General features: G+C 22.6%; 1 protein-coding gene across 1 annotated transcript in view; it reads left to right on the plus strand.

Annotated features, from left to right (window-relative positions):
* The first annotated feature begins 230 nt into the window (after positions 1-230).
* Positions 231-21,403, plus strand: part of LOC117183074 (regulator of nonsense transcripts 1) — a 35,389-nt gene continuing 14,216 nt past the window's right edge. The window contains exons 1-4 of the mRNA XM_033376231.1: positions 231-661; positions 9,592-9,869; positions 12,707-12,862; positions 18,322-18,343. Coding sequence (XP_033232122.1) covers positions 485-661; positions 9,592-9,869; positions 12,707-12,862; positions 18,322-18,343 — 633 coding nt within the window. The 5' untranslated portion in view covers positions 231-484. The remainder of the gene's footprint in view (positions 662-9,591; positions 9,870-12,706; positions 12,863-18,321; positions 18,344-21,403) is intronic.

The raw sequence follows: 21,403 nt of genomic DNA on the forward strand, positions 1-21,403 counted from the left end.
TGAATTCCTAACCTACAAATGATGCTCGCTTTTATCTGCAAGGAATTCTCCTCGGCCAGTGCCACTGATTCTCGACTCGCACAAGAACACAAAACAGCATTTTCTCAAAAAAACAATTTTCCAAATCGCGGGTTTGATTTGAAAATATTGTAATCGTTAAAAACATGAAAGTGTGCGCAGTGAATGAGTGTACAAATCACTTGCAGTCGAGTTTGTGCGCAGAACGATGACGTAAGCGCAGAGCAAAATTTTGTACTCGTGTCGACTGTCGAAGACGGAGTGCAGTGGAGCAAGTTTCTGGTTTCGTCTGCAAACGTGCCGAGTTAAAGCCTCCTCGAAGGCTCAAACGTTTCTCGTTTCCACCCGGTTTGCACCGGATGTTGGAATTGTTTTTCACGAGCATCCTCGCCAGCGGATCCGAGAGGACATCGAAGGGCAGATTGAATTGAACAGCTAAACATTCGAGCACCTGGAATATTTGAGAATGAGCGTCGACGCGTACGGGCCCTCCAGCCAGACCCTCACCTTCCTGGACACGGAAGAGGCAGATTTAATTGGAGCAGACACCCAGGGCAGCGAGTTCGACTTCACCGACTTCACGTTGCCCAGTCAAACAAGTCAGACACAGGATGCCCAGAGCCAACAGAGCCAGCCAGTGCAGGTTAATTTTTTTTTTTTTTTCAATCGTATGTTTACGTTTACCAGCTTATTGCGGAACATTAGATCTTTTAACCTTCAAGGTCGCAATACACGCCCGGGTAACAGAAACTCTGAAGTCCATTCCCTTGCGGTACGAACTTAACCTCACTTTTTGAGCTCTGGGGTCCGATTCTTGTCGATTTTATGGTCGCGACACGTTTCTTATCTCTTATCTTTGCTTTCCTCATTCTTTATCAAGTATGCGTGAGTTAGATTCTTACGACCTTTTTGCTTTCAATTCTGGACATTTTATTCCGAGATTTTGACGACGGTTTGTATTTCGGAGTATGTGTATGAATGGTTTGATTTTTTGGGTCGAGTTTAGTTTCTGGATTTAGTATAGTCCTTTCTTTAATCTGATAATTACCGGAAGCTAATATTGAAGTAATTTTTTTCTCGTTTTATTGGTATGGAGATTTTAGTCACGTTATTTGCCGGAGTGTCGTGAGTTTTTTTGATAATTTGATTGAATGTTTATTTCGAAAATACTAGAAGTTCATTAAGACGGAAGCTCAATTTCGTATGTGCTTCCTACTAAACTGCCAAAAAACGAATATTTTCCGGGGAGACTAATATTTATGATATTTTTTGAATCGCAAACATAACCTACATTACGGACAATCACTATATTTCATTAGAGTTTACGTAGATTTCAACGATCCTGAAATATGTCCCAAGATTTCACAAAGATTCCAAAAAATGTCAAAAATTTTAAAATATTTTTAGATATCAAATTATTTCAATAGTTTTAAAATTTCATAAAGCTTTCAAAATATTATTTGTAGGCCCAAAGATTTGAAAGATTTCGAACATTTTAGACAATTTTGCAATTATTTTTCAACTTTCAATGATTTCAAAGAGTTCGGGTTTTAAAAAGGTTACAACAAAATTTTACACAGCTTTCATAAAGATTTCGGAATGACTTCCAAAATTTGAACGATTTCAAAAGTTTTTGAAATGTATTTCACAGTGATTGTAGTGCATTTTTTCAAAGATTTAAATGATTTCATTAAGATTTGGCATTTATTTTAAAGATTTCAGAAATATTAAAAGATTTTAATGAATCCATGCAAATTTTGAATGATTTTTTCAAAGATTTAAATGATTTCAAAAAAATATATTTTTTAATTTCACAGATTTAAATGATTTCACAATGATTTTAAAGATTTCAGAATCATTTAAAAGATTTGAATGAATCCATAAAAATTTGGAAAGATTTCATCAAGCTTTTAAAAGATTTTTTCTGGACGTCACAACATTTTTATTAAGATTTAAAGTTTTTTAAACATTTTACACAGTTTTGCAATTATTTTTAAACTTTCAATGATTTCCTAAAAGTTTAATCGATTCCAAGGAATTCAGGTTTTAAGAAGGTTACAAAAAAATCTTAGACCAGCTTTCATAAGAATTTCGGAATGACTTCCAAAATTTGAAGGATTTCAGAAGTTTTTCAAATATATTTCACAACTATTTTAGGGTATTTTTTCAAAGATTAAAATGATTTTGTTAAAATTTCGCATTGACTTTAAAGATTTCAAGGATTTCAGAAATATTTAAAAGATTTTTATAATTCTATAAAATTTTTGAAAGACTTCGTTAAGGTTTTAAAATATCGTTTCAAAGATATCCAAATATTTAAAATATTTCAGACGTTTTCGCAATGATTTGAAAGATTTCAGAAATATTCAAAAGATTTGGATAAAAAATTTGAACATTCTAAATGATTTCAAATGTATCAGAAATATTTTGAAGATTTCAAAAATATTTAAAAGATTTAAATGATTTCACAGAGATTCCAATGATTTTAAGGATTTCGGAATAATTCAAAAGATTTTAATGAATCCATAAAAATTTTGATAAAAATTTCATAATGCTTTCAAAAAAAAAAAAAAATATTGGACGTTACAAAGATTTTATTAAGATTTGAAAATTTTCAAACATTTCAGAAGATTTTGCAATTATTTTTAAATTTTTAATGATTTACTTGAAGTTTCACCGATTCCGAGAAATTCAGATTTCAGAAATGTTACAAAAAAATTTGACACAGCTTTCATAAGGATTTCAGAAAGACTTCCAAAGTTTTAAGGATTTCAGAAGTGTTAAAAGATTTTAATAATTCCATACAATTTTTGAAAAATTTCATCTAGGTTTTCAAAGATTGTTTCAAAAAATTCAAAATATTTCAGACGATTTCGCAATGTTATGAAAGATTTCAGAAATTTCTAAAAGATTTCAGGAAGATTTGAAAATTTCAAAATCATTCAAAAGATTTTTTCAAAAATTTAAATCATTTCACAAAGATTTTAAGGATTTCAGAAACATTTAAAAGATTTGAAAAGATTTTTTCCACAATTTAAATGATTTCACACAAATTTAAATGATTTCCCAAAAGTTTCACGAATTTCCGATTTCAGAAGATTTCGGAATGACTTACAAGATTTGAAGGATTTTAGAATATTTACAAGATTTCATTTAAATTTGAATGTATTTTTCAAATATTTTAAAGATTTCGCAAAAATTTGAAAGATTTTAGAAATATTACAAATATTTCACAAGATTTCGCAATGCTTTTAAAAGATTTAAAAAATATTTTGAATATTTAAGTGATATCCCAAAAGTTTAATAGATTTCAAAGAGTTCAGATTTCACAAAGATTTCAAAAAATTTTACAGAAATTTCATAAAGATTTCCGAAGATTTCGAAATGACTTCAAGGATTTCGAAAGTATTTAAAAGATTTCACAAAGATTTGAAAATATTTTTTAATATTTTAATGATTTCCCAATAATTTAAAAGATTTTAAAAATATGTAGAAGATTTCAGAAATACTTTTCCAATATTTAAATGATTTTAAGGATTTTAGAAACATCTAAAAGATTTGAAATATTTCGAATGTTCCAGAAGATTTTGCAATGATTTAAAAAAAAAAATTTTTAATTTCAGAAATATTTTAGGAATGATTTTCAATATTTGAAGGATTTCAGAAGTATATGCAAGGTCTCGCAAAAATTTGAAGGTTTTTCAAATGTTTTAATGATTTAAAAGATTTTTCAAATGTTTAAAAAAATTCAAAAAGTTTTTAAATATTTCAGAAGATTTTGCAACGATTTGACAAATTTTAAGGATTTCTGAAATATTTAAAGATTTCAATGATTTCTTAAAAGTTCTATAGATTTCAGAGTTCAGATTTCACAAAGGAAAAAAAATTTACAGAAATTTCATACAGATTTCGCATTGAGTTCAAAGATCTTAAGGATTTCAGAAATATTTAAACGATCTCACAAAAATTTAAAAACGCTTTTTCAAATATTTAAATAATTTCAAAAAGATTTCGCAATGATTTCAAGGATCTTGAAATATATCAAAGATTTCCAACGATTTCAACTAAAATTTCAGAATATTTCGCAATTATTTTACACATGTTAAAAATTTAATAAATATTTAAATGTTTCGAAAATTTTTTTAAAAAGATTTAAATCGTTTCACAAAGGTTTAAATAATTTCAGAAGTATTTAAAAGGTTTCAAAGGATTTTTTCAAAGATATCATAAAAATTTCAGAAGATTTCGCAAAGACTTTAAGGATTTCAGAAATACTTAATTGACCTCACAAAGATTTGAAAAGATTTTTTCAAAGATTTAAATTATTTCAATGAAATTCCAAAAATGTTAGGGATTAAAAAAATATTTAAAATATTGCACAAAGATTTTAGCTACAAAATTTCAATATTTCAAAAGATTTCGTACTTATTTCTAAAAATTAAGCATTTCAGAAATATTTAAATGCTTTCACACAGCTTTGAAAAGATGTTTTAAATGGTCTCAATAAGATTTTTTCACAGAATTAAATTATTTTAAAGAAATTCCAAAAATGTTAAGGCTTTAAAAAATATTTAAAAGATTTCACATAGATTGCCAAAAATTGCACAAAGGTTTCAGCTTAAGAAATTTTAATATTTTAGAAGATTTCGTTATTATTTCAAAAGTGTTAAGCTTTTCAGAAATATTTAAATGATTTCAGAAAGATTGAAAACGTTTTTTTTTCTTCAAAAATTTGTGAATTATTTAAAAGATTTCATAAAGGTTCTAAATGATTCAAAAGATTTGATATAGGTTTCAAAAGTTTTTCAAAAATGTCACAAAGATTTCAAAAAATTGCAAATGTTAAAATTTTGTTAAGGTTTTGTAATAATAAAGATATCAAAGGTTTAAAATTTTTCAAAAGTTTTTTAAGAAATTTAAGATTTCATTAATTTCGCAATGATCTAAAAGATTCAAAGTATTTTAGAAATACTTAAAAGATTTGAATGATTTTATAGAGATTTCAAAATTTTGAAATTTCAAATAATTTTTAATTAAATTTAGAAAGTAAATGAAATGGAATAACATTTTGGGGTACTATCTACGGATTTATTAGGTCTCAGAGTGTTGAAAAGATTTAAATTTTTTTAAAGGATTTAAGAACATATTAAAGATTTAAAAATGTTGCACCATATTTCAAAATATTTCTAGGGATTTTACAAGAAAAATTCTTAAGGATTCCGAATTTTTTTAATAATAATAAAACATATTTAAAATTTTTTTGCTTTGTATTATTATATTTTACTGCATATTGCAACACCTAATGTATTTTCATGTTTTAAATTTCAGAATCTATAATTTGCCTTTGTTTTCTCGAGAAAATGTATCAATTCAAGGTTTCAAGTTTCTCTTTATTATTGAGTGACTTTTAAAATTCCCTGTTCTAAATTTTCAAGGCATTCAAAAGTTATCAAGATCTAAAATCTAGATTATGAGATAAAAATAGAGGTATGTTCATTTATTGGGTTATGACTCTGTTTAGACCAAAATGTTTGGAATTTATTTCAATGATAAATTTTCATTTTAGAATGAAATCTAAATTACTATTTATTATCGGATTTTAAAAAAGGTAGTCACGTTTCGATACCATAAAAGCAACAATTAACTAGTTTAGAAAAAATCTTATTGAAATAAAAATTTTTTTTTTAGAAAAAAAAAATTTAAAAATAACCATTTTTCCTTAACTGTTGAAAATCTTAATGTTTTAAATATTTTTAACTAAAAAATTAGGAAAACTTTAGCAATTAACAGCTACTTGGATTCTTTGTTATATTTCAGAAAAATGGAAAAATTTATATTTTCTATTTCAAAGTGATTTATTATTGTTACATTATTGAACATAAATTACAAAATTTAAATTTAAATTATTCTAACATAAGTAATATTTCAACGAAATAAAGGTTCAATTTTAAATAAAAAATTTTTGAACTCTTTTTAGGTTTATTAACTTATAATATGTTTATGGATAAAAAAATGCCCTTAAATCTTCCAGATTGTTTTGGAATTTTGTTGAAACGCTTCAAAATGTTTTTCGAATTCTTCAAAAATTTCCAAGAATTTTCTTTAAATTTTTATTTACAAATATTCAAAAATATATATTCGAATTTTTTTTATTTGTAATATTCCTAATTCAAAATTTTCTCTTTAAAATCGTCCACATTCTTTTTCGAAAATTTAGGAAATATTTAACTGTAATTGTTTTGAAATATTTGTCAATTTTCTCTTGAAATTTATTATTTTAAATAAAAAATCAGTTCAAATTTTCTCATTAATTAAAAAAAAAAAAAATTATCATCGCGAGATCTTTGAAAAAAATTAAAATTTTTATTTCCAAATATTAAAAAATGTTTCATTTTCTAATTTTTCTGAAATACTTTCAAGTTTTAAATTAATTTTGAATCTTTTTAAGACTTCGAAATATCTCTTAAAATTGATCGAATTTTTACCAAACTTTTTAATCCTGCTAATTGAAAAATTCCCCTCTAAAATCGTCTATATTTTTCTTCGAAATTTTAAGAAATAATTTTTTATGTTTTGGAACATTTTTTTTTAATTTTCTCTTGAAATTTTTTGTTTCAAATAAAAATCAGTTTAAAGTATTCCAAGAATTTTACGAAATTTTTCTCATTCTCGGTAAACCTGGAAGTCTTGGGGAATTTTTTGAGACCGTACTCAATTTTTTAAATTGAAATATTGGTTAAAAATTTATCTTTTTTGGTTGAAAATTAATCTTTTTGCTTGAAAATTCAACAAATTGTTTGCTATTTTTTCAGGATATTATTATTATGTCAGGGTGTTTAAAAAACATTCTGAGAAATTGTTAATAGATTTCAATAATTTGTAGGAATTGTTACAATTTTAGTTTTTTTTTATATATATATAACTTCTAAGGAATTTTCAAGAGCTTTTAATTTGAAGTATTTTAGGGAATTTTAAAATATTCAAATGATTTTTTAAAATAAATTTCAAATATTATTTCAGTCAATTTGAAAATTTTCAATTAAGAAAAAGAACAATTAGTGAATATTTACAAATATCTGACTGTTCGTACAAAATCAGTAATTATAAATTAAATATTAAAAACTAAACTTTATATTGTATATATTATAATAATATATTCTTAATTAAAGGCTTTTATTAAATAAAAAATATTGTTTCAGTCTAAAGTATTCACTTTTTAACCCATTTAATTTGAAATTTTGTAATTAAGAAAAATAATAATTATTTAATATTTAGCAATATTTTACTGTTAATTTAATACGAGTAAATTGAAGACAAATATTTAAAGGAAAAAATTTTTATTTCAACTCTTTAGAATTAAATTTTTATTAAAATTTTTATTGTTCTATTTGAAAAATATTTAATTTGTTAGTGAAATTGTTGAATTTTTATGTAGAAATAATAATTGAACACATATTATTTGTAGAAAAAATTAGAGTTTTTTTATGAGATATGTAGAAGTTTTGAAAAGATTAAAAATTAATTAAAAACTTAAAGTGGTGTCAAGTAACTTAAACGAAGTATGTCAACATTTTAGTCGAAACTTCTAAACATATTTTCAAAATTAATAGAATTTTTCCTAACATTTTTAGAAAATACAGCAAAGTTTTTTTAAAAATCTACTAAATCTTCCAGGGTCTTTTGTGACATTTTTAGAAATCTTTTTAAATATTCTGTTAAAATAATTTTTCAAAATAAGTCATTTTCAATTTTCCTAGGAATATTAAAAAAATGTCTTTATTCTCTAAAGCCTTTCAGAATTCCTAAAAAGCTTCTGAATTTTTTGTTCTAAATCTCTTAAAATTACTCAAGTGTTCAATTGTTATTTCTAAATCCAAATTTGAAGGAATTTTTTTTTTAATTCGCAGGATTTTTTAGAAGTTGTAGGGCAAATTCAATTAATTTTAAAAGTTATTTAGAAGTTCGGAAAAAGTTTCAAATCTTTTCAAGGATTCTTAAACTATTTAAACTGAAAATAATTTAACTGTTAATTTAAGAAATTTTGAGTTAAAGGAGAGAAAAATGTTGTAAACCTTTTCAAATTTTAAATTATTTTTTAATCATTTCCAAAATATTTCAATCTTCTAAATATCTTTTAAAATTAATCGAATTTTTGTAACAATTTTATTAAAATGTTTATTCACAAGGATTAAAAAATAAACATTTATTAGAACTTTTGAAGCTTTCAATTAATTTAAAATTTTTCTAAAACTTTTAAATACATCTTAACCTGATTTGAATTTTTCATAAAACTTTATAATATTGCTAAATGAAATTGTTTTGAAATATTTGTCAATTTTCTCTTTAAATTTATTTTTTTTTCAATAAAAAATCAGTTCAAATTTTCGCATTGATATCAAAAAATTCGTCTATTATCGTGAAACCTTTCAAAATTTAAAGAATTTTTATTTCCAAATATTAAAAAATGTACGTTTTTCTAAGTTTTTTAAAATGATTTTTAGTTTTGAATTAATTTTGAATCTTTTTAAAACTTCCAAATATCTCTTAAAATTAGTCTTAATTTTTTCTAAAAATAATAAGTGTTCAATCGTTATTTCTAAATCGAAATTTTAAGGACAAATTCAATTAATTTTGAAAGTTATTTAGCAGTTCGAGGAAAAATCAAAATTTTTCATGGATGCTTAAAGTATTTAAAATGAAAATAATTTAACATCTAATTTAATAAATTTTGAGTTGAAATAAAGAGAATTTTCGTAAACCTTTTAAAATTTATTATTTTTTAATCATTTCCAAACTATTTCAATCTTCTAAATATCTTTCAAAATTAGTCGAATTTTTTAAACAATTTTCTTATAATTTTCATTTTATTTATTTAAATACCTCTTAACCTAATTTAAATTTTTCATAAAACCTTTTGATATTGCTAATTGAAATTGTTTTGAAATATTTGTCAATATTCTCTTAAAATTTATTTTTTCAATTAAAAAATCAGGTCAAATTTTCGCATTGATTTTAAGAATTTTTTTCATTATCGTGAAACTTTTCATAGTTCAAAGAATTTTTATTTCCAAATTTTTAAAATTGAACGTTTTTTTAAGTTTTTTAAAAATGTTTTTAAGTTTTGAGTTAATTTTGAATTTTTTTTAAATTTCTGAATATCTCAAAGCTTTTCATCGATGCTTAAACTATTTAAAATGGAAATAATTTCACTTCTAATTTAAGAAATTTTGAGTTAAAAAAATTTCAATTTTTAATCTCTGTAGCCTAAAATAACCTAAGAATATAATTTTGAAAATTTTTAAAGTTTATTGGTTGATTCTTTAATTTAGAGTATTGAACATGTTAACGAAGATTTATATTTTATGGAACTTAATCTAAATCTTTGAAATCTATATTTTATGAATGTTAAAAATTCTGAATTCAGGAGTTCATATAAACTAAAATTGAAATTATTCAGTTGAAAAGTATTGGTAATTTCCAGTTCATACGTGTAAATTATTGGGCATATTTGAATACACCGTTTTTTAATTGAAAAACTAAAACTTCAATTATAAAAATTGAAATGTGCTCTAGGTCAATGGGACCAGCGGGACGTCGTCTTTGGAGCTGAAAATATCGGGAGCGGCACAAAGTCTCGCTGAATTGCAGTTTGAGGAAGAGGAGGAGGAGGCATATTACAATCGTGATTTGCCGGAACACGCGTGTAAATACTGCGGTATTCATGAGGCATCTTGCGTCGTAATGTGTAATGTTTGCCGAAAATGGTTCTGCAACGGACGCGGAAATACCTCGGGCTCGCACATCATCAATCATCTGGTACGAGCAAAACACAAGGAAGTCACATTGCACAGGTAAGCTTCATTTTCCTCCCCTTAAATCCTTTCGAATTTTATTTTTAATTCCAGAAACGAACATTCCTTGAATTTACATTAAAGAGTAGCGAAATAGAGGCAAATGGTACACTGGTGCGAATTCGCACCCAAAGTTCTTTTTCATTTTATTGGTATTTACGCAAACACAGCTGCATCGGATTATCCCCATATATATTAAATATGTGTGATATATGCTAGTTGTACCGATTTAAAAAATCGTATTTTATATCTTTATTAATAATGGTAATTGCATTATTTGAATTTTGCGGGAAAATGTATAGCTTCAAATTGGAAAGGGCGCGTAATTTAAATGGAAATGTTAGGAAATTTTTTCGCGAGCATCCCTAATTTTTTATTTAAATTGCATTATAAAATTCAATTTAAATTATTCTTTATTTGTATAAGTACTTTTATGTTACTGCATTTAACTATTTTGTAGACATTTTTTTTTCAAATTAATTTTTTTTTACTGAAAATTTAACGATTCTATTTTTGGTTAAAAATGGATCGACTTTTCTTGAAGATGTAAGTATTTCGTTGAAACTGCATGTACTTTGCTGGAAATTTATCAGTTTGTTTGCAATATTTTCTCTCTTGACCAAAAAAAAATCTTTTTTTGATGAATTTAACTGTTTTTAATTATTAAATTAGTGCATTTTAAGCTTGAAATATCAAATGCTACATTTTTTCATTCAGAATTCATCTCTTATGGAATAAAAATTTTATTACTAGGTTAAAAGTTAAAATTTTTGTTAAAAATTAATTTTTTCTGTTTAAGACTCGTGATTTTAATTGAAAATTTTGGGTTGAAAATTGAGCGGATTTATTGGAAATTTGTTCTTTCCTTGGCTCAAAATTAATTTTTTTTTGTAATTATTCCAGTTGAATATTCCATTGCTTTGGTTAAAAATTCACCTCTTTACTTGAAAATTGCTTTTTTAACCAAAAATTTAAATATTTAATTTTTTTTTTAAATTTTAATTTGAAAATTCTTATTTTTGCTATTTATTAATTTCATGGTTGAAAATACATCTTTTTGGTTTCAAATTCAACGATTCCATATGAAGATTCATAATTTTAGTGAAAAATTAATCAGTTTGGTTGAAAATTAATTTTTTGTCACCTACAAATTTCAGTATTCTATTTTCGGTTTAAAATTTACTTCAAAATCCAACTATTTACCTGGAATCTTGTCTTTTTTAGTTGAAAATTTGAATATTTCGAGGAAAATTCATGTATTTTATTGAAAAATTCGTCCTGTTTTTGTAAAAACATTAATTTTCTTGCTTGCAAATTAATCTTTTTGTTTAAAAATCATTTTTTGGCTAAAAGTTTAATTATTTAAGTATAGGATTCATAATTTTAATTAAAAATTTGTCTTTTTGGTTGAAAATGAAACTACTTGGCTAATAATTTATTTTTTATTACAATTGAAACTTTAACTATCTTTTTTTTTGCAAATAGATATTTTTAAATTCAAAATCCAACCATTCAGCTGAAAATTAGTCTTGTTTCATTCAAAATTGAAATATTTTTTTGTAAAAAAATTAATTTTTTTGTTTGAAAATTAAATTTTTTATTTGCAAATTCATCTTTTTGGTTAAAAGTTCAATTCAATCTACCAAAAAAGATACTGTTTCAATAAAATATATAAATTTCCGACTAAAAAAGTTAAATTTACGAACCAGAACTAGCATAGTTCAATTTGCAATTTAAAAAGTGAATTTTAAAGCAGAAATAATGCTTTTTCAGATAAATTCATTAATCCTTAATTAAAAATGTAAATTTCTAAGCAAAACTTTAATAATTACACCTTCAGTTTAAAAAAATCATTTTCAACTTAAATGAAAAGAATTTTCAGCCAAAAAAATTAATTTTTGATCTGATCACTGAATTTTGAACTAACTTTTTTTTCAACCAAAAAAAAAAGTTTTTTGCTATCTAAAAAAAATGTTATCCATATAGATGGATTTTCATCTCAAAATTATTTTCTAGCCAAAATAAAAGACTTAGATTTCAGTTAATAAAATAAATTTTCAACCAAAAATAAAACGAATTTTCAACAAAATAGTTAAATTTTCAACGAAAGAATTTAATTTTTAACCAAAAAGAAGTTTCAAATAACGAGAGTACTCTTCTACTAAAAAAAGAAAACACGAATCTTTAACAAAAAAATTATTTTTTAACAAAGAATATAAGCAATATTTTTTCAGTTAAAACAGTCCATTTTTAACCAAGAAATGGATACTCAGCAAAATAATCTAATTTTCAACCCAAAAGATTTTTAAAAAACGAGCTTTCAACAAAATAATTAATTTTCAAATAAAAAGAAACGAATTTTCAGCCAAGGAAATTAACTTTTAATTACAGTGAATTTTTGACTAAATATTTTGTTTTCAACTAAAGAAACAAATAAGTTTTCCACACAAAAAATGGAATTGTTAAAATGAATTTTTTTAAATTTTCTAAATCTAGAATTCTAGAAGATTAAATCTAGAAGATTAATCTAGAAGATTAATTCTAGAAGATTTCAATTTTTATAAAAAGGATCAATTTCCAACGAATAAGACGAAATTTATACAAAAATATAATATAAAATATAGTATAGTATAACAAACGGTTATTTGATTATTTGATGTAGAAAAAAGGAAACCTGTAAAAACTCGATTTCTTGACCTGAAAAACCTGGAAAAGGGAGAAACGAATGAGAAGCTTGTGATTTGTACTATTTTGACACTATTTTTTAAACATTTGTGGCACTATTTTCACGATTTTTTATCTCTAAGGTGAATTTAATAATCTATAAATTATTTCAGAGATGGGCCCCTGGGTGAAACAGTTCTCGAGTGTTATTCTTGTGCAGTGAGGAATGTTTTTGTCCTGGGATTTATACCCGCAAAAGCAGACTCGGTTGTCGTTCTACTCTGTCGACAACCGTGCGCCGCACAAAGTTCTCTCAAAGACATGAACTGGTGAGTAGTTGCATTACATCAGATGACACATATAAAAATTGAAACTTTAATTATTTTTTTGAAAATTGTTCTTTTTTTCAAAGGATTTTTTTTAAAATGAAAATATAATTATTCCAGTTGAGTGTTCCATCACTTTGGTTAAAAATATATCTCTTTACTCTGGTAAATTACTTTTTTTTACCTAAAATTTAGCTACTGAATTTTTGTTTTGAAAAATTATTATTTTTTTCATTTGAAAATTCGTTTTTTTTTAATATAAATTAATAATTTCACTAATAAATTCATCGGTTTGGTTAAAACTTCATTTTTTTCAACTAAAAATTTAACTATTCCATTTTTTGTTGAAAATAAGTAATTTTTTAGTTCATTGCTTCTTTTTAGTTGAAAATTTAATGACTAGATTTTATACTTGAACCTACTATTTTCTTAAAAATAAAACTTTTCTGGCTTTCTTAAAAATTTAACCTTTTGCTTGAGCATTTTTGAATTTTATTTAAAATTCGTATTTTTTTAGTAAATTAATCTTTCTGCTTAAAAATTCCTCTTTGTTATTGAAAATTTCACTTTTAGATTTGAGAACTTTTGAATTTGTTAAAAATTCTTTGCTTTCGGTAGAAATTTCCTTTTTTTTTGTTTTGTTTGAAGATTCATCTTTTTGGTTAAAAAATTCAAATTTTTGTTTGAATATTCTTGAAAATTGTTAAAAACGTGTATTTTTTGTTAGTAAATTAATTATTTTGTTCAAAAATTCTTTTATTTCTATAGAAAATTAATTTTTTTATTTCCAAATTCGTCTTCAAAAAGTTAACGTTTTGCTTGATCATTCTGGAATTTTATTGCAAAGTTCGTCCTTTTTATTAGGAAATTAATCTTTTTCGTTGAAAATTCAATTTTTTTGATTAGGAGTTTTTGAATTTCATTGAAAAATCCTCTTTTTTGGTATTAAGTAATTGCCTTTGTTTACAAATTTCATCTTTTTTTTTTTGTTAAAATTTAAACTTTTTTTTAGAGGGTTTTTGAATTTTATTACAAATTCTCTTATTTTAGTAGAAATTCTGCTGTTTTTTTTAAGATTGATCTTTTTAGTTAAAAAAATTTAATTTTTTGGTCGAGAAATCTTGAATTTTCTCAAAAATTTGTCATTTTTGGTAATAAATTAATTTTTTAGTTCAAAAATTTATATTTTTTTGTTGAAAGTGTAACTTTTAGGTTGAGAAATTTTTAATTCTATTGCAAATTCGTCTTTTGTTAGTAAATTAATCTTTTTCGTTAAAAATTCCACTTTAATTTGTGAATTTTCCAAATTTGTTAAGAATTCGTTTTTTTTCGGTAGAAAATTAATTTTCTTGTTCATGTTTTGGGTTAAAAGTGTAACAAAAAGATTGTAAAGGTTCAACTTTTTTGTTTTAATAAAAAAATTAACTTTTCATTATTTTCTATTCAAAATTCTATTTGTTTCAAAAATCCTTCTTTTTCGTTAAAAATTCAACTTTTTGGTTGAGAATTTTTTAATTTTATTGAAAATTCTTCCTTTTTGTCGGTAAATTAATCTTTTTGTTTAAAAATTCGTCTTTATTTTTCTAAACAATTAATCTTTTTGTTTAAAAATTTTAACTATTTTCTTAAAAATAAAAAAAAAATTTCTTGCTTTCTTAAAAATTCAACTTTTTAGTTGAAAAGTCTTGAATTTGATTGAAAAATTATCTTTTTGGTAGTTAATTAATTGTTTTGTTTAAAAATTATTATTATTTTTTTTTTTTTAAATTCAACTTTTTGGTTAAAAATTTAAAAAATAATTTTTAAAGTTGCACTACTTTCTTGAAAATGCATTTTTTGGTTGAGGATTTAAAATTTTCTATATAAAATTCATCCTCTTGTTTAAAAATTCCACTTTTTCGTTTAGAATTCTTGAATTTTGTTAAAAATTCATCTTTTTTGGTAATAAATAATTACCTTTGTTTAAAAATATCATCTTTTTTGTGGAAATTTAAACTTTTTGTTGGAAGATTTTTGAACGTTGTTAAAAATTCTTTTATTTCGTTAGAAAATTAATCTTTTTACTTAAAAATTCATCTTCTTAGTTTATAAAAATTCAAGTTTTTGACGAAGCATTCTTCAATTTTATCGAAAATTCGTCTTTTTTGTTAGTAAATTAATCCTTCTGTTCAAAAATTAATAGTTTTAATTGAAAATTCCACTTTCAGATTGAGAATTTTTTAATTTTGTTAAAAATTCTTTTGTTTCGATAGAAAATTAATTTTTTGTTTGTTTCAAAATTCATCTTTTTGGTTGTGAATTGTTAAATTTCATTACAAAATTCGTCTTTTTTGAAACTATTTTTTTTTCAAATTCATCTTTTTTCATTAAAAATTCAACTTTCTGCTTGAGAATTCTCAAAATTTGTAAAAAAAATTGTGTCTTTTTTTTGGAGAAAATTAATTTTTTTTAAAGATTTATCTTTTTCGTTAAAAACCTACCAATTAGGTTTTAAATTTAAACTACTTTCTTAGAAATAAAAAAATAATCCTTTTCTTGCTTTCTTAAAAATTTAACGCTTTGTTTGACCATTCTTGAATTTTATCGAAAATTCCTCTTTTTTGATAATAAATAATCCCTTAGTTTAAAGATTCTTTTTTTTCGTGGAAAATTCCACTTTTAGATCAGGAATTTTTGAATTTTGTTAAAAAATATTTTATTCCGGTTGAAAATTGATATTTTTAGTTAAAAATTAATGTTTTTCATTAAAAAATTCAACTTTCTGGTCGAAAATTCTTGAATTTTCTATAAAACTTGTCCTTTTTAGTAATAAATTAACTATATTCTTTGAAAATTTATCTTTTTTCGTTGAAAATTCAACTTTTTGATTAGGAATTTTTTTATTTTGTCAAAAATTCTTTTATTTCGGTAGAAAATTAATTTTTTGTTTCAAAATTCAACCTTTTAGACAACAAAATTTAACTTTTTGGTCAAGAATTCTGGAATTTTCTTAAAAACTTGTCTTTTTTGGTAATAAATTAATTTTTTAGTTTAAAAATTTACCTTTTTTGTTTGTTGAAAATGCAACTTTTTGGTTGAGAAATTTTTTATTTTATTGGAAATTCGTCTTTTTTGTTAGTAAAATAATCTTTTCGTTTAAAAATTCATCTTTTTCTTTAAAAATTCCACATCAAATTGAGAATTCTCCAAATGTGTTAAAAATTCATTTTTTTCGGTAGAAAATTAATTTTTTTGTTCGTGTTTTTGGTTAAAAATGAAACCACAAGATTTTAAAGATTCAACTACTTTCTTTTTCAATAAAAAAATAAAACTTTTCTTTCTTTTTTTAAAATTTAACTTTTTGTTTGAGCATATTCTGAAGTTTTATTGAAAATTCGTCTTTTTTTTGGTAATAAAAAATTCTATTTGTTTAAAAATCCTTCTTTATTGTTAAAAATTCAACTTTTTGGTTGAGAATTTTTGAATTTTATTGAAAATTCGTCCTTTTTGTTGGTAAATTAATATTTTTATTTAAAAAGTCATCTTTTTTAGATGAAAATTTAACTTTTTGATTTATAATTCTTGAATTTTGTTAAAAGTTCGTGGTTTTTTTGTAGAAAATTAATGTTTTTGTTTATAAATTTGATCTATTTTATAAAAAATTTTAAAAATTGTCTTGCTTTCTTAAAAATTCAACTTTTTGGTTGAAAACTATTTAATTTAATTGAAAAATCATCTTTTTGGTAGAAAATTAATCTTTTTGTTCAAAGAAGATTTCTTCAAAATTGAAAAAAAATTGTTTTGTTCTTTTTTAAAATTTCATCTTTTTGTTTGGCAATTCTTGGAGTTGATTGAAAATTCGACATTTTTGGTGGTAGATTAATCATTTTCTTTAAAAATTCAACTTTTTGGTTAAAAACTATTCTTTTTTAGTGGGAAATTCAACTTTTTGCTTACAAATTTAACAACTAGGTCTTAAAGTTGAACTACTTTCTTAAAAATGTATTTTTCGGTTGAAAATTTAACTATTGCATTTTTTGTTGAAAGTGGGTAATTTTTTAGTTCAATATTCAATTATTTGTCTTTTTTAGTACAAAATTGGACCATTTCGTTGAAAATTCATATATTTATTTGAAAAATTATATTATTTTTTTTTTTTTTTGTAAAAAAATCAGTTTTTATATTATATTTTTATATTATATTTTAATAGTATGTTTATCCATATACATGAATTTTCAACTAAAAAGTTGAATTTTTAAGAAAATAGTTTAAATTTTTAAACAAAAAGATTAATTTTTTACAAAAAGAAAGACGAATTTTTAACAAAATTCAAGAATTCTAAATCAAAAAGTTCAATTTTCATCTAAAAAAGGTAATTTTTAAACAAAAAGATTAATTTAACAACAAAAAGGAAGAATTTTTTTATTTAAAAAAAGCAGTTGAACCTTTAAAATCTTGTTGTTACATTTGAAAACAAAAGCATTAACAAAAAAATTAATTTTCTACTGAAAAAAAAAACGAATTTTTAACAAATTTGGAGACTTCTCGAATTAAGGTGGAATTTTTAACGAAAAAGAGGAATTTTTAAACGAAAAGATTAATTTACTACCATAAAAGACGAATTTGCAATAAAATTCAATATTTCTCAATCAAAAAGTTGCATTTTCAACAAACAAAAAAGATAAATTTTTAAACTAAAAAATTAATTTATTACCAAAAAGGACAAGTTTTTAACGAAATTTAAGAATAATTCTCAATCTAATAGTGGAATTTTCAATGAAAAAGATGAATTTTTAAACAGAAAAATTAATTTACTAACAAAAAAGATGATTTTCGAATAAAATTCAAGTATGCTTAACCAAAAAAATAAATTTTTTAACTAAAAAGATGATTTTTCTTACAAAAATATTAATTTTCTAACGAAATAGCAGCAGTTTTATCAAAATTTCAAAAATCTTCCAACAAAAAGTTTAAATTTGAACAAAAGGAAGATGAAATTTTTTAACAAAGCCAAGTATTTACTACCAAAAAGGACGATTCTTCAATAAAATTAAAAAATTCTCAATCAAAAATTTGTATTTTCAGCGAAAAAGATTAATGGCCGAAAAAAATGATGAATTTTTCAATAACATTCAAGAATGATCAATCAAAAAGTTAAATTTTTAATAAAACAAAAAAAAGTTATATTTTTTTATTTTTAAGAAAGTGAAATTAATTTTCGACAGAAGTAAAAGAATTTTTAACAAAATTCTCAATCAAAAAGTTGAATTTTGAAACAAAAAGATTAGTTTACTAACAAAAAATACAAATTTTTAACAATTTTCAAGAATTCTCAACCAAACATTTATATTTTCAACCAAAGAGATGAATCTTGAAACAAAACAAAAAAATTTCTACAGAAATAAAAGGATTTTTAACTATATTGCATTTCTCTAAAGAAATGCAATATCGTGGAAAAAATATATTGCAGTGACCAAAAATAGTGGAAGCAGTGGAATTTGTTTAGTACTAAAAAGACAAATTTTCAACGAAATGCAAGACTTGTCAACTAAAAATTTTGATTTTTTCATCAAAAAATATGAATCTTGAAAATGAATAGATTTTTTACCGAAATAAAAGAGTTTTTAACAAAATTAAAAAATTCAAAAGTGAAATTTTCAATAATAAATATGAATTTTTAAACAGAAAGATTAATTTAAGAACGAAATACAAGAATTCTTAACAAAATTCAAAAATCCTTTTTAAAAAATTTTAATTTTAACAACAAAAAGATGACATTTTTAAACAAAGGCAAACTTTAAAACCTAGTTAATATTTTACTAAAAAGATGATTCTTCAAACAAAAAAAATTATTTTCTACCAAGAATAACGCATTTTTAACAAATTTCGAGAATCCTCAAGTAGAAAGTTGAATTTTCGACGAAAAAAGATTAATTTTTAAAGAACAAAATTAATTTAGTACTAAAAAAGACCAATTTTCAACAAAATTCAATATTTATCAACCGAAAATTTGAATTTTTTAACCAAAATGATGGATCTTGAGAAAAAAAACAACAAAAAACAGAATTTCTAGCGAAATAAAACAATTTTCAATAAAATTCAAGAATTTTTAAACAAAAAGTTGAATTTTTTAAGTAAAAAGATGAATTTTGAAAGAAAAAGATTAATTTTCTTACGAAATAAAAGAATTAATAATAAAATTCAAAAATCCTCCAACAAAAAGTTTAAATTTGAACAACAAAATAGATGAAATTTTTAAACAACGGCAATTATTTACTACCAAAAAATATGATTTTTCAATGAAATTAAAAAATTCTCAATCAAAAAGTTGCATTTTCAAAAAGAAAGATTAATTTTCTAACAAAAAGGACGAATTTTGTAATCGAATTTAAGAATACTCAACCAAAAAGTTCAATTTTTAAGAAATCAAAAAAAAATTATTTTTTATTTTTAAGAAAGTAGTTCAATTTTAAACACTAGTTTTTAAGTTTTTTACTAAAAAGATGAATCTTCAAACAGAAAATTGATTTTAAACAAAAAAATTAATTTTCTACTGAAATAAAAGAATTTTCTTAACAAAATTCAAGAATTCTCAGCCTAAAAGACGAATTTCGAAAGAAAAAATTAATTTTCTACAGAAATAAAAGAATTTTTAACTAAATTCAGGAATTCTCAACCAAAAATTTGAATTTTTAAACCAAAAATATGAATCTTGAAACAAAACAAAAAATAAAAAAATTTTACAGAAATAAAAGAATTTTTATAAAAATTCTAATTTTAAAAGTTGAAGTTTCAATGAAAAAGATTAATGTCCTAACAAAAATGACGAATTTTGCCATAAAATTGAAGAATACTCAAGAAAAAAGTAAAATTTTTAAGAAAGCAAAAATAAAATTTAAGAAAGCAAAATAAAAAACAAAGCAGAAAATTACAAATTTCTACCGAAATAAAAGAATTGTAATCAAAATTCAAAAATTCTCAAATCTAAAAGTGAAATTTTCCGTAATAAAGGTGAATATTTTCAACGAAAATGGACGAATTTTATAATAAAATTCAAGAATTCTTAACCAAAAATTTAAATTTTTAAGAAAGCAAGAAAAGTTTAATTTTTAAAAAAGTAGTTCAACTTTAAAACGTAGTTGTTAAATTTTTACCAAAAAGATGAATCTTGAAACAAACAAAAAATAATTTTCTACCGAAAAAAAACGAATTTTTAACAAATTTCGAGAATTCGCAAGTAGAAAGTTGAAAGTTTAACGATAAAAGATGAATTTTTAAAGAAAAAAATTAATTTTGTGCAAAAAAAGACAAATTTTCAACAAAATTCAAGAACCATCAACCAAAAATCTGATTTTTTTAATCAAAATGATGAATTTTGGGGAAAAAAACAGAATTTCTACTGAAATAAAAGAACTTTAAAAAAAATTTCATTCAAAGAGTTGAAGTTTCAATGAAAAAGATTAATTTCCTAACAAAAATGACGAATTTTGCTATAAAATTCAAGAATACTCAAGCAAAAAGTAAAATTTTTAAGAAAGCAAAAAAGTTTTCTTTTTTAAAGAAAGTAGTTCAATTTTAAAACCTAGTTTAGAAATTTTAACTAAAAAGATGAATCTTCAAACAAAAAATTGTTTTTCTACAAAAAAATTAATTTTCTACAGAAATAAAAGAATTTTTAACCAAATTCAAGAATTCTCATTCAAAAAGAGGAATTTGGAAAGAAAAAATTAATTTTCTACAGAAATAAAACAAGTTTTAAGAAAATTCAAGAATTCTCAACCAAAAATTTTAATCTTGAAACAAAGCAAAAAATTACAAATTTCTACCGAAATAAAAGAATTGTAATCAAAATTCAAAAATTCTCAACTCTAAAAGTGAAATTTTCAATAATAAAGGTGAATATTTTCAACGAAAATGGACGAATTTTATAATAAAATTCTAGAATTCTTAACCAAAAAGTTAAATTTGTAAGAAAGCAAGAAAAGTTTAATTTTTAAGAAAGTAGTTCAACTTTAAAACGTAGTTGTTAAATTTTTACCAAAAAGATGAATGGTCAAACAAAAAAAAAAATTATTTTCTACAGAAAAAAAAACGAATTTTTAACAAATTTCGAGAATTCGCAAGTAGAAAGTTGAAAGTTTAACGATAAAAGATGAATTTTTTAAGAAAAAAATTAATTTAGTGCGAAAAAAGACAAATTTTCAACAAAATTCAAGAACCATCAACCAAAAATTTGAATTTTTTAATCAAAATGATGAATCTTGGAAAAAAAGCAGAATTTCTACTGAAATAAAAGAACTTTAAAAAAAAAATTTCATTCAAAAAGTTGAAGTTTCAATGAAAAAGATTAATTTCCTAACAAAAATAAAGAATTTCGCCATAAAATTCATTTTTAACAAAATTCAAGAACTATCAACCAAAAATTTGAATTTTTTAACCAAAATCATGAATCTTGGAAAAAAACAGAATTTCTACTGAAATAAAAGAACTTTTTAAAAACTTCAAAAAATTGCATTCAAAAAGTTGAAGTTTCAATGGAAAAGATTAATTTCCTAACAAAAATTA

Source organism: Belonocnema kinseyi, chromosome 2 (genome assembly GCF_010883055.1).
Source record: "Belonocnema kinseyi isolate 2016_QV_RU_SX_M_011 chromosome 2, B_treatae_v1, whole genome shotgun sequence".
Taxonomy (NCBI): domain Eukaryota; kingdom Metazoa; phylum Arthropoda; class Insecta; order Hymenoptera; family Cynipidae; genus Belonocnema; species Belonocnema kinseyi.